We start from the raw sequence: 15000 nt of genomic DNA, 5'->3' as shown, positions 1-15000 counted from the left end.
GGAAACGTTAGTGTTCTTTTCCGTGTCTGGTGTTTTAACGTGGACGTGTGGAGGCCTGTAGAACGTTCCGGGTGGCGGCTGAAGAGTCCTCGTTGCTCGGAATGCGATCGGTACTTCTTTGTCGCTCGTGCTGCTGTCTCGCCTCAAAGTCCGAAATGAGCGCATGGTCATGGTGCTCTGAGATAAAACTCCACTTGTTTTGGATGTGTCCGATTTGACCGTGTCTGCTTTGGTCGTTTCTGTTTTGGCTCCGCCCACTGCCCCTGAGGGAGGGAGGTTAGCGACGATCATGGCAGTGCGAGGTGTGACATCATAATGGCGGTACTGTTTGTCCCAGGTGCGTCTGAGGGTGTGTGTGTGGACAAAGGGGCTGCGGGTGGAGCGGGTCTCTGTTTTCTCCGCCTCCGGATTCTCTGCAATGGCCCCGCCCAAGCTCTCTCGTTCAACAATGCTGCGTTCGCCAAGTAGGCGATCCACAGGTAAACTGACAGGGCGGGACAGGTAGTGGGTTCGTGAGGGGCGGAGCTTCACTGCTGGAATATTTACATTTGTACTGAGGCGACTGCCAGCTAAAGACGATCCAACATCATTAACACCATCTGTACTGTCAGCTACACAAACACACACACACACACAAAGAGAGAAAAACAACATTAAAGTTAATATTATAAACTTAATATAACCTATAAAGCATATTATGTAGTGATTACTAAATACCCAGTGTGTGTGTTTGTGTGTGTGTGTGTGTGTGTGTGTGTGTGTGTGTGAGAAAGTGTACTCCTCCTGACCGGCTGTGTCGTCTTTTCTCTCCTGTCCACTCGCCAAGTGCACTTCCTTCACTTCATCCACTGAGTGTGATGTAGGAAGAACAGACGAGTATCTCTTATGGGCTTTAGAGCTCTGATCAAACACACACACTTTATTGTTAAACATTAATGCTCACATTCATTATCTCACAGCTTCATGTCTTCATGTCCCCCAAAAAGAAATACATTTATATTATTATACAAATATTTTATATTGATCATTAATAATGAATGAATTAAATTAAATCAAAGATTAAATCTGCCTGTCTGCCCACCTGCCTGTCTGTCTGCCCACCTGCCTGTCTGTCTGCCCACCTGCCTGTCTGTCTGCCCACCTGCCTGTCTGTCTGCCCACCTGCCTGTCTGTCTGCCCACCTGCCTGTCTGTCTGCCCACCTGCCTGTCTGTTTGTGACCTTGGCTCCACATGGTGAGTGTGTGTGCAGTGTGATGTGTGTTAGAGACCTGTATTGAGGTCATGTTGAGATCTCTCACCTCTTTGATGTCCAGGAGAGACTGTGAGTAGTGGCTGAGTGGACGGTTGATGTAGGAAGCAGGGCTTAACTGGACATCAAAAATCTTCAGATGATGTTGGATGAGCAGCTGCACCATCAGGGCTTGGTAGGGGTAATCAACGAGAGAGGACAGGGACACGTCTGAATCCAATCGCCTGGGTTTAATCAGCGTCGGCCCAAAGATGATACCCAGATTCCTCGCATCCATTTTATTCTCTTCCGCATGTGTCGATACTCTGAAAGGCCCGAAACACAGGGACGCATCAATCAAGTGTAGGGGTGTTACCTGTGCAGGTGTGTGATGAAGGAGTGTAGGGGTGTTACCTGTGCAGGTGTGTGATGAAGGAGTGTAGGGGTGTTACCTGTGCAGGTGTGTGATGAAGGAGTGTAGGGGTGTTACCTGTGCAGGTGTGTGATGAAGGAGTGTAGGGGTGTTACCTGTGCAGGTGTGTGATGAAGGAGTGTAGGGGTGTTACCTGTGCAGGTGTGTGATGAAGGAGTGTAGGGGTGTTACCTGTGCAGGTGTGTGATGAAGGAGTGTAGGGGTGTTACCTGTGCAGGTGTGTGATGAGGAAGTGCAGGGTTCTGTAGTGTGCAGGAGGAAGGTGTCTCAGTAGGTCTCGTATTTTGAGGATGACTCGGTTGAGCTCGATGCTGAGGGGAGGTGAGTGTGTATCGTCTGCTTTGAGGCTATGAGCTTCTTTAGCCAGACCAATAATCTCATTATAATACCTGTACAGGATCAACGGCTCAGGTAGCTACACACACACACACACACACACACACACACACACACACACACACACACACACACACACACACACACACACAATGTTTGACTAATGCTGTAATAAACTGTCCTATAGCCTATAGCTGAGAGCAGTAAGGTGTATTCTGATTGGATAAGAGCAGTATAATATGTTCTGAGTTTAACTAACTATTAAGTGAGTGTATTCACGTGTGTGTGTGTGTGTGTGTGTGTGTGTGTGTGTGTTTACCTGTCTCAGGTACAGTTTAAGCACATTGCTGATGTCATGTGGGTATAGGTCTGACAGCTCCACCAGGTCTTTTCCGTTTTCGAATGCCTGACAGAGTTTCTCCACTCGAGATTTTGCTCCATTTAAACGATAAATTCCCTAAAACACAACACAAAATGGCATGAACTGTACACCACAGCTCTACTGTACAGATGCTAGCTGACAGGATGATTAGCAGCTAGTGTATGGGATTGGCGGAGAAGCGTGGCAACCGAGTGTACCTTGATGTTTAGGGCACGACTCTCGATCTCTGAAGTGCACTTCTTAATGATGAAGGGAATTCCATCTGTGCTGTTTTTAGCCGCCTGAGAAAAATCAATACCGAATAAATGCAGCCTGCCCTGGAGCTTCTTATGACCACACTGAATCGCCAACGTCTCCAGACACTTCTTATGGCATGTTAAAGAACACTACACACACACACACACACACACACACACACACACACACACACACACACACACACAATTTATAACAAATAAATTTTTGTTAACTATGTATAAACACACTTAGTAAACAATATACAATTGATAACATTTGTATTTAAAAAAAAAAAGAAATATGTGTATGGTGATGAAGACAGTGATGATGAAGATAGTGATGATGATAGTGATGATGATGAAAGTGATGATGAAAGTGATGATGAAAGTGATAAAGACAGTGATGATAAAAGTGATGAAGACAGTGATGATGAAGATAGTGATGATAAGTGATGGTACCTCCTCACACTCAGCTCCATGGAACACCACCAGACTGTCACACTCCCTGCATTTGGATGGAGCACGCAGCTTTCTCAGCTTGTGTGTAAGAGCTGCTTTGGACATCTGAGTGTTTCTAAAAGGGCCGGGAGAATTTGCCATCTCTGTCACCATCTCACCCAGACCTGACACTCACACACACACACACACACACACACACACACACACACACACAATTATAGTCATTTAAAGGGCACACGGCACTGTGTTAAACTTCTGTGTCTGTGTGTATGTGTGTGTGTGAATGAGTCACTTACAGTCAGTTACAAGTGGAAAGATTTACAGGCAAAAAACACGTGTATAACACACCCACTGACAAACACACACCCACAAACACATCCACAAAAAACACGTGTATAACACACCCACTGACAAACACACACCCACAAACACATCCACAAAAAACACGTGTATAACACACCCACTGACAAACACACACCCACAAACACATCCACAAAAAACACGTGTATAACACACCCACTGACAAACACACACCCACAAACACACCCACAAAAAAACACGTGTATAACACACCCACTGACAAACACACACCCACAAACACATCCACAAAAAAACACGTGTATAACACACCCACTGACAAACACACACCCACAAACACATCCACAAAAAACACGTGTATAACACACCCACTGACAAACACACACCCACAAACACATCCACAAAAAACACGTGTATAACACACCCACTGACAAACACACACCCACAAACACATCCACAAAAAACACGTGTATAACACACCCACTGACAAACACACACCCACAAACACATCCACAAAAAACACGTGTATAACACACCCACTGACAAACACACACCCACAAACACATCCACAAAAAACACGTGTATAACACACCCACTGACAAACACACACCCACAAACACATCCACAAAAAACACGTGTATAACACACCCACTGACAATCATGCACACAAGCACACACACCGTTGTCTGAGGGTGAAGGAGGTTCTCTTTCATCTAAATCATCAGCAGATGACATGGTGCCTGTGGATGGAGTTCTGGGAAGTCTGCGTTTAAAATCTCCTACACACACACACACACACACACACACACACACACACACACACACACAGACAGTTTACTGATAATTGTTTAATAAAGTATTAGCAGTAATTACCAGCACAGAATTATACAGTAATAAAATGAAAGAACAATAAAAGGAGAAAACAATGATGACACAGAAATAATACTGCATTGTAGTGTGATGAAATGTAACAGTAACAGCCTCAGAATCCAGGCTTCGTTGTTGTTTAAACACAGTGACAGTGTGTGGACGTTATAGTGTGATGATGTACCTGGACTGGCAGTGGGAGAATCCACAGACCGAGATTCACTGCTTCCTCCAGCACTTTCTGAATCACTGCACATTCCTCCCTTCAGAGCTACACACACACACACACACACACACATATATATATATAAAACTTAAATATAATTGTAGTATTTAAAAAAAAAAGAACACAGGTCTGTGTGTGTGTGTGTGTGTGTGTGTGTGTGTGTGTGTGTGTGTGTGTGTGTGTGTGTGTGTGTTACCGTGCATGTCAGCTGTGTTGGTGTTGGATAGTGGTTCGTCTATTTTGCTGACGCATTTATGAACAGGACTGTTCACTTCATCAGCAGAGAGCTGAGACAAATTCCCCTGAGACGAGTGTGTGCTCGGTGATCTCTTATGATAGGGCATGCTTTAGACAACACACACACACACACACACACACACACACACACACACACACACACACACACAAGATTAAGTCCATGGGAGAAAATAAAGTATGTGTGTGTGTGTGTGTGTGTGTGTGTGTGTGTGTGTGTGTGTGTGTGTGTGTGTGCATTTTAAGTAACATTTTCTGCAGATAAAAGAGAAACAACACTTTACACTAACACAACACAAAAAGAAATCTACACTGCTGTCTGGATGCAAGAGTGTGTGTGTTTGACTGTGAGTGTGTGTGTGTGAGCATGTGTGCAGACAGAGTCAAAACCCAAATGGCCTGGTTTTTGCAGAAGTGTGTGTGTGCGCACACATGAGCGTAATAAAGTGCAATCTGAATCAGTCATGTGGTTTTCCTCACTTCCTGAGGAACACACACACACACACACACACACACACACACCGAACACAGCAGACACAAAGACTCATATAGGCGAAAGACGTGTGTAACATGCATGCTATAAAGAGAAGACCCAGTCTCACCCTGTCCTAGGCGGTCCTGCATGGCCATGAGACAGCGCCTCGAGCCAAACTCTCTCTTTAGGTAAACTGTGTACAAACTCAGAGTAACACTGTCCCGGTTCATACTGCTTCACCTGATCACACAGTGTCTGGTACTGTACCGGAACTGATACCAGCTGATTGTGTAGCATCTGGAACCAGTTCACTGTTACCTACACACACACACACACACACACACACACACAGTGACGTGTGAGACTCTAGTCCCTCTAAAAAAATGAAGGCTCATTAAAGGTTAATTGGATCTTTTAGAGATACCAGGATTTCAGATCAACAACTTACTGCTTAACTCCAAACACAGACAGACAGACAGACAGACAGACAGACAGACAGACAGACAGACAGACAGACAGACAGACAGACAGGCAGACAGGCAGACAGGCAGACAGGCAAACAGACAGACAATCAGCACACAAGCAATTAGAAAGCAGACAGAATCAGAAAGAAAGAGAAACAGTGAGACAGACAATGAAACAGAGAATTAAAGAGATAGAGAGACAGAGGGACAAGCAGAGAGACATATAAAGAGACAGACAAAGAATCAGATCGACGGTGAGACAGAGAGAGAAACAAACAGTGACAGACCCTGAGACAGAGAAACAGTGAGACAGACAGAGAGACACTGAGACAAACAGATACAGACCCTGAGACAGAGACAGACAGAGAGAGCCTGAGGCAGACAGACACTGAGACAAACAGATACAGTGAGACAGACAGAGAGACAAACAGTGACAGACCCTGAGACAGAGAAAGAGTGAGACAGACAGAAAGAGAGAGACTCACAGCTTTGAGGGTGAGGTCACACTGGAAGATGAGCTCTCGGAGCTGAGTCAGGATTTCACTCTTTGTTTTAGCCAGATTTACTTTTTTGGCTTCAGAATCTGCAAAACACATTCTGTAGTGTTCCTGAGCCTCTTCAGCCTGATGGAGAGAACACACACACACACACACACACACACACACACACACACACACACACACACACACACACACCCCCAGCATAAGTTATTTAGAGTCACATACAGCGGTACAGTATCAAATAATTCACAACAATGTAGATCAGCTGTACCTTCTGCAGCGCCTCTTCCTCCATCTTCCTCTTCCTCTCCTGCGTTCTTCCTCCAGTGTGTGTTTGCTCGTCTCCTGTTCGGCCGTGAGAGCTGCAAGTCTTCTCGAGCTCTTCCTTGCGCTGGGTCTGAAGAAGTCGAGCTTTACGCAGCGCACTCTCTGCTTCACTCTGTAAACACACACACACACACACACACACACACACACACACACACACACACACACTGCTGGTGTGATCCAAAAGAAAAGACGTTAAAACATTAATTATGGGAATTATTATTTACAGGACATCACAATGTACCGTTTTCTTCTGCTCCCTCTGCCACAGCTCTTTTAACTCCTTCCTCAGTTTGTCCAGTTCATTTTTCCGTGATACCAGAGGCTGTAAATCACACATCACCCATTAGTTATTCTAGACTATACTGTAAATATTCAACTAGACTGTAATGTTTAGAAAAGAGAGAGAGAGAGAGAGAGAGAGAGAGAGAGAGAGAGAGAGAGAGAGAGAGAGAGAGAGAAAGAGAGAAAGAGCGATGGCAGGTTTTAGGATAATTAACTAATTTCCTGATTATCTCTCTATAACTGATTAAATTCTTTGATTGTTACCTGAATGAACTTGTTGGTTTGGAGAGATGTAGCTGTCTGAAGAAGAGCATGACTGTGGTCCAGCTCATTCTCAAATGCTGACACATAAACCCCTCTGAATGGCATGTAGTCCTATTAACCACACACACACACACACACACACACACACACACACACACACACACACACACACACACACACAGGGTGATGAAGATCAGAGTGTTTTGTTAAAAGTACATTGCACATACAGTCTGTTGTAAATAATATAGGGGGTAAATAAATGGATATGGGATAATATACTAAAGGTAATAACTCTGTAATAACAGGTAATAACTCTGTAATAACTCAGGTAGGGCTATAACAATTCCTTAAGTAACTCAAGTGTAAGTGCAGAAAATTTAAATATTTTGAATATAAAAAATAAATTAGTTATTGATGCTTCGTTCAGTCCATTTAACTACACACGGAGCAGTTTCTGCAGATACACCACCTGCTGAAATCTGGAGCACTCTGGACAGTGACAGTCACTGTTTTTAGCCAATCAGGCAGCATCACCACCTCTGTAGTGCCAGACAGCTTTACAAATTGAAAATTAAATCGACTACAACCAATCGTATCACATGATATTAAACTGATCCTACAATCCCTGAAGAGAACTCTGTCTAACAATCAGCTCTGGAGGAGACGAAACAAGACAGATGAAGCAGAGGAGCCTCGTTCATACACTAACAGCTTCAAACTTCAGGCCCACAACATGGTCACCGGTGGAGGCATCAGAAATGTTGGATGTTTACAAGAAATAAAGTCAGAATTGCGAGAAATAAGAGTCAGAATTGCAGCTGGAAAAAAACACAGAACTGCGAGGAAAATGAATTATTTATATATATGAATTTCAGATTTTTTTTTATTTATATATTTTTATTTGCATTTTGATGTAATATGGCAATTAAATGCACTTAATGGGTTTATTTTTTTACAGCTATTTTGTATGCAATTTCAGCAATAATAACTCGGGTAATAACGCGGGTAATAACTCGGGTAATAACTCGGGTAATAACTCACTCAGGTATTAACTCGGGTAATAACGCGGGTAATAACTCACTCAGGTATTAACTCTGGTATTAACTTGGGTATTAACTCACTCAGGTATTAACTCGGGTAATAACTCGGGTAATAACTCACTCAGCTATTAACTCAGGTAAAAACTCACTCAGGTAATAACTCGGGTAATAACGCGGGTAATAACTCGGGTAATAACTCGGGTAATAACTCGGGTAATAACTCGGGTAATAACTCACTCAGGTATTAACTCGGTAATAACGCGGGTAATAACACGGGTAATAACTCGGGTAATAACTCACTCAGGTAATAACTCGGGTAATAACGCGGGTAATAACTCGGGTAATAACTCGGGTAATAACTCACTCAGGTATTAACTCGGTAATAACGCGGGTAATAACACGGGTAATAACTCGGGTAATAACTCACTCAGGTATTAACTCGGTAATAACGCGGGTAATAACTCAGGTAATAACTCACTCAGGTATTAACTCTGGTATTAACTCGGGTATTAACTCACTCAGGTATTAACTCGGGTATTAACTCGGGTATTAACTCGGGTATTAACTCGGGTATTAACTCGGGTATTAACTCGGGTATTAACTCGGGTATTAACTCGGGTATTAACTCACTTAGGTATTAACTCGGGTAATAACGCGGGTAATAACTCACTTAGGTAATAACTCGGGTAATAACTCGGGTAATAACTCGGGTAATAACTCGGGTAATAACTCGGGTAATAACTCGGGTAATAACTCACTTAGGTAATAACTCGGGTAATAACTCGGGTAATAACTCGGGTAATAACTCGGGTAATAACTCGGGTAATAACTCGGGTAATAACTCGGGTAATAACTCGGGTAAATCTCACCTGCTGAGTTGCAACGGCTTTCGCTGATTCAGCCATCTTTGCAAATCCTTTAGCACACTCTATATCTGTAAAAAGGACGCAGAAAACACAGGCTGTATTTCACTCACTCACACTTACACACACACACACACACACACACACACACACACACACACATACACACACACCCTTTCTATATAATGCTCAGTTCAGTGCAGTGTGTATTGAGGTTAATACTTTCAGGGAGAACTGGATTTGGCTTTGTAAGAGGAGACACTCACCCAGGCCGAGGCGTTTCTCCACCCAGGTCAGAACATCTTTGGCATATTTGGACCAGGCCTTGGCGTACAGCAGAGCCGACTCAACGCCACTGTCATTCTGCTGCAAGGCCTGGTCCACTCTCTGTATGGGCGACAGCTCAGAGTCTGTACACACACACACACACACACACACACACACACACACACACACACACACACACATTACAATTTTCTTGCTCAACACTTGCTCTAAACTTACAGAATTTAAAGTTTAATGTAGTGTTAATTTGTAACCATTACACAAACATGTTACTTTCAGTTCATAAACACAGTTAACTCTAGTTAGTAGCAGCATATAGACTAACTAACTAACTAATGAGCTCCATGTGCTGTTCTCAGTGAGAGCATCTGTCCTGTACTTTGTGTTCTCTAAGTCTTTCTGATGAACAATCATGGGATTGGTCCATATTCTTTTAGAAAAGAATGTCATCACACACACACACACACACACACACACACACACACACACAATGCATACCATGTTAATTCTTCACATGTGCTTCTTATTCCTGTTAAAAGTGTCCAAAAAGCTAAAAAGTCATATTAGTCATATGGAAGAGAAAGAGGACAGACCAACACACACCCAAAACAACTCTAGAGCTGAAGTGTGTGTAAAGTCAATGTCCTGCTCACTACATAGTGCACTTCAGGTGATGTGTGCCTTATACAGTGATTAGGGCGTGTGTGGTTTGGGACGTGTCAGGGACAGTAGAAACACTGTGTACTGTAAGTGTGCTTAACATTATTGCACTATGTAGGTTCACTAGGAGAATTACAAACAGTCAGTAGGGCACAGGGACAAAACTATGCCCTAATAACTAGTTAATCAGATCTATTAAAGCTGAGTCAGTTCACTGAAACACAGCCAATGTCTCTCATACACACACACACACACACACACACACACACACACACACAAAGCAAAAGAGAGAGAGAGATAAAAAGATAGATTAGATAGATAGATAGATAGATAGATAGATAGATAGATAGATAGATAGATAGATAGATAGATAGATAGATAGATAGATAGATAGATATAGAGAGAGAGCAAGAGACAGAGAGAGAGAGAAAGAGAGAGAGAGAGAGAGAGAGAGAGAGAGAGAGAGAGAGAGAGATAGATAGATAGATAGATAGATAGATAGATAGATAGATAGATAGATAGATAGATAGATAGATAGAGAGATGTATGTGTTCTCACCTTCCAGTTCTTTGTGTTCTCTTGAATCTCCAGTGAGGTTCTCGAACGACTGTGGAAAATAAATGTAACACACTTTACACACGATGCTGTAGTTCTGGTGAGAAAACAGTGTGTATATATGCATACATACATACATACATACATACATACACACACACACACACACACACACACACACACGGAATTGATCTAGACATTCTGTCACTTTAATACAATAATGTGTTTTAAAAATTTTATGAAATTTGTTAGTAAAAAGCGTTATTCCTAACATTCCTGAAAATTCTGTCCCACTGCAGATTCCCGCGAATTTTAAGATAATATAATATAATATAATATACTGTATATATATATATATATATATATATAAACACAGAGAAAGAGAGAGAGAGAGAAAGAGAGAGAGAGAGAGAGAGAGAGAGAGAGAGAGAGAGAGAGAGAGAGAGAGATTATTGTGCAGCACTCACTCGGCTCCTCCTGGTCTGGGAGAGCTCCACTCCGGAGCCGCTGTCCGCATCTCCCATAAGGAAATCTGACACTCTAAAAATCAGACATTACACACGTGTTATATCCAATCAAGCCAATCAGACAGAACATATGCACCATTAGTTAATACACATTTGCTTTGTACTAGATTTTGGGCCGTGGCTGTTGGGATTAATGATCATTATGTTACAAGAGAATTCTTGAGATCAGACACTGATGTTGGTGAGAAAGTCTGTGGGAGTGAGAAGGTCATGGCTATGTAAAGGACACTTGAGTTCTTCCCCTCTGACCTCAACCACGTGTTCATGGAGCTCAGTTTGTGTACAGGAGTGTCATCATTCTGGAACATTGATTAGGAATTGTAGTTCCAAGGGAAATTGTAATGCTGTAGCATGTAGAGAAGTTGTATACAGCTATGTCTGTGGACAAGAATCATGTCTGGGTGTGATACACACAGCACAGTGGATCAGAGAGATGTTCATGCTACAGAGTTCTTCAAGGTTCTTGAAGGTTCTAGATTGTAGACTTTAGAACTGTACTGTTTCAAAACAAATGAGAATCTTACTGTGGGGTTTTATATGTGTTTCTGATTTCAGTAACAATCCTAACTAAATCCAGCAGCTGAAATACTCACACATTGCCAAACGTGAAGGCCAACGTGTCGATGGATGTGTAGATCTCACGAAACACTCCACTCTGCTTCTCTTTGTTCTCTTCCTTTAAGTTCAGGCCTGTGGGAAGCCAGAAGCCATGTGAGAAAAGCAATGAAACGCAAACTTCACATCAGACACAATACAGGCATGCATCAGCAACATTACACACACACACACACACACACACACACACACACACACACACACACACACACACACACACACACACAAACATCAACACAATCATACATGATGTTATAAACAAGCTACAATGCTGAGAACTCAAGGTGAACAGGGTGAGAACTCATTAAATTACTGTGTGTGTGTGTGAGAGAAAGAGAGCGAGAGCGTGAGAGAGAGAGAGAGAGAGAGAGAGAGAGAGAGAGAGAGAGAGAGAGAGAGCTATTGTATAGATAACAAGTGAACAGTTTTATTTATAACACATAACTGGAGGTTACATGACCTTAGTGTCTCCATTCCTTTGCCTAAGTTTAACTGTTTGAATTAATGTAAAGTGCTATTCACATGCTATTTGCTAGTTAACTCATTCGCTAAGAGGCGAACACAGAGCAGAGCTGAGAGTGTGCCATGATTTACACAAATCCTCACAAAAATCGTTTACAGTTACTAATCTAATAATAACACAACGTCCTCATTAAGGAGATCTGATTGGCTGCTCACAGAAAGTTTACACAAATCAAAACTGAGTTAAAAGAACAGAGAAACAAAAACCAAAACATGACCTGATACCTAACTATCACAAACAAACAAAAAAACAGACCTAGAATTAAACATAGAACAAGAACCATAACCAAATCTAAACTGGAATCAGAACCAGAAAAAAGAAACAAAAGATACACCACAGAGTAAACTAGAACTAAAAAAAACTGAATCAGAAACAGCAGAACATCAACTGGTGCACAAGCAGGATCCATAACTATAACATTAAACCAGAACATGAACCAGAACCAGGCATTGCATCAGCGCCTAGAACTAAAAGTAAAATTAGACGCAGAAACAGAAGTGATGAGCTCTGCTCTAAAAATCAAACACAGCTGCCAATAAACTATGAGTACTAGATAGTGTGCACTACAGAGGGTACTGCAGCTCATTCGCGCTCACCTGCACAATCATGTGGTGTGTTTATTCCTGAGCAGAGTGAAGGTAAACCCTACAACCTTCCTTTATACCGTTATAAAAAGTAAAGAGCAGTGAAACTCTCCAGTGTCTCCGCTACAGGAAATTATTCAGCAAGGATACACACACACACACACATAAAAACACACTCAGCCAGAACCTCACACACGCTAAGGCTTCCTGTCTGAGAAACACACAGGAAACACACACACACACACACACACACACACACACACACACACACACACACACACACACACACACACACACACAGTTTACACCAATGGTGTTCGTTTAAATGATGCAAAGAGGACATGGTATTAACATCACTTTAATCACCGCTTTTTAACTGTTTATCATTACAATAGCCTTTAGATTAGCATTATGCCCTAATCTCTGTGTGTGAATGTGAGTGTGTTTTAACAAAAACACACTCAAGCTGAAAATCACTTTCTTTCTCCAAACACTACAATAACGCCTGACTGGATGGGGGCATGGCTTAAAGTCTAAAGGTGGGGCTTACATTTAAATTAGATATTTATATACTTTCAATATGTAAACACAATTAGAAACATTTCTAATAACACGTAGAACAAAACTGTACAACATACTGCCAAATCACACTCACACTCACACTCACACACACACACACACACACACACACACACACACACACACACACACACACACAGACACAGAGACCTTAAACAAACTTAGGAAACTGTAAAAACTGTAAACAAACATATAAATAACAATCAAATATTGTTCCTAAATACAGAAGCCCTCTAGTCCAATACAGGTCAATAACTAAAACACTAAAATATTCAAATAAATACAATATACAAATATAATCTTCTGATCAAGAAATCATCAATTCAAAAGTGTTAACTTACCAAAAGGAACAAAGACGACTTTAATCCGGAATTTTTTTTAAACTCTCACAGCTCAGAGAAATCTCAGTCCTCTATAAATGTAATAAATATAGAGGACACAAGGTCACATTCTTGACCTTGAATGTCACAGCGTCCAAGACCTCCACTCTTCCTGACTGCAGTCACTGATTATAAATAAAATGAAATTGAAATAAATAAACTGGCTAGTGTAAGAATCGAAAGCCCCGAAGTCACGATGTTCACACACACACACACACACACACACACACACACACACACACACACACACACACACACACACACGGAGGAATCAATCAATAAACCTCAACTTCAGCTTTTCCACTCTACACTTCCCCATGATGATCTGTTCACTCAGTCAGATGCCATACACACACACACACACACACACACACACACACACACACACACACACACACACACACATTTCTGCTGTAAAATCTGACAGAATAAAGCAGTATGTTCCTCAGTTTCTCTGAGCTTACAAGCGTAAGATTCCAAGTGTTAGATTCTGAGTGTAAGATTCCATCGCCCTGCAGTGGAACGTTGACTTCTTCCTCTTCTTTCTCTTCTTCTTCCTCAGGACATCCTGCAGACTCACAACAATGATCCTGCTCCCTACTCCTGCGCCCTTCACCTCCCAAATAAGGGAACCATGATACGCCCCCACAACACACACACTGCTCTGTGAAAAACACTTCATTTAAATATATATATATATATGAATACATTTTTATATAAAAAATATATAGAAACAAATGTATATAAAAATGTATAAATATACATCTAAAAGAACAATAAAAACTATAATTAGAGACTGAACCAGGACCAAGACAACAAACTCAGAACTAAAACTACAAAAAAACAGAACAAGACCCCGAACCAGAACTGAACCAGTGCTGATTAAATTGTTCTCAGAAGTTCAGAACCAACATGCTAAAATGCTCTGTCCTCCACACAAATGTTCTGTGACCCACATTTACACACACAAACACATTTTAAGTGCAAAAAAAAGTTTATCATCTTTTCTGTCAGCAGCATGTTTTTATTAAAACCTAGTGCTGCAATGAAAATGTTTCTCATGATGACATCACTTCCTGCAGCAGAGTGGTTCCAGACAGTTTGTTTTGTCAGTAAGAAGAGACCACACCTGTTTTTCCCGTTAGCACCTGATGCAGGTGACTAAACCTTGATCTTCAGCACACTGATTAGTATCAGACACATTCTTATTGTCCACACTGCCCTGCTACTGCGCTGTACAGTATTACTAAATATTAGCACAATATAACCTTATAATTAATGTTTTATATTTTATTATATGTAATTATTCTGACAGAATGGTGACAGTTCCTGA

The 15000-nt window shown here is 41.7% G+C and overlaps 1 protein-coding gene across 6 annotated transcripts in view; it reads right to left on the bottom strand.

The window, feature by feature from the left end:
- The window catches only part of LOC310717240 (rho GTPase-activating protein 29-like), a 23849-nt gene that overhangs the window by 1059 nt on the left and 7790 nt on the right, over window positions 1–15000 (bottom strand). For 3 of the 6 annotated variants that reach the window (XM_083524995.1, XM_083524993.1, XM_083524994.1), the window contains exons 4-23: window positions 11580–11676; window positions 10927–10999; window positions 10463–10511; window positions 9226–9369; window positions 8966–9030; window positions 7057–7167; window positions 6752–6832; window positions 6452–6619; window positions 6166–6303; window positions 5344–5534; window positions 4683–4831; window positions 4445–4531; window positions 4074–4172; window positions 3076–3239; window positions 2578–2766; window positions 2318–2455; window positions 1872–2077; window positions 1300–1555; window positions 789–900; window positions 1–611 (exon numbers count right to left, since the gene is read on the bottom strand). The exon at window positions 1–611 is cut by the window's left edge. In XM_083524995.1, the coding sequence (XP_083381121.1) occupies window positions 1–611; window positions 789–900; window positions 1300–1555; window positions 1872–2077; window positions 2318–2455; window positions 2578–2766; window positions 3076–3239; window positions 4074–4172; window positions 4445–4531; window positions 4683–4831; window positions 5344–5534; window positions 6166–6303; window positions 6452–6619; window positions 6752–6832; window positions 7057–7167; window positions 8966–9030; window positions 9226–9369; window positions 10463–10511; window positions 10927–10999; window positions 11580–11676 (3128 nt within the window). Of the gene's footprint in view, window positions 612–788; window positions 901–1299; window positions 1556–1871; window positions 2078–2317; window positions 2456–2577; window positions 2767–3075; window positions 3240–4073; window positions 4173–4444; window positions 4532–4682; window positions 4832–5343; window positions 5535–6165; window positions 6304–6451; window positions 6620–6751; window positions 6833–7056; window positions 7168–8965; window positions 9031–9225; window positions 9370–10462; window positions 10512–10926; window positions 11000–11579; window positions 11677–12720; window positions 13208–13628; window positions 13700–14131; window positions 14303–15000 lie in introns of those variants that run through there. The other 3 variants (XM_083524996.1, XM_083524997.1, XM_083524998.1) reach the window with 3 other exon arrangements.

The sequence above is a fragment of the Silurus aristotelis genome (genome assembly GCF_946808225.1).
Source record: "Silurus aristotelis genome assembly, chromosome: 22".
In the NCBI taxonomy this organism is placed as follows: domain Eukaryota; kingdom Metazoa; phylum Chordata; class Actinopteri; order Siluriformes; family Siluridae; genus Silurus; species Silurus aristotelis.
The sequence above is the reverse complement of the archived record's forward strand: the minus strand, read 5'-3'. Positions and strand labels throughout refer to the sequence as shown.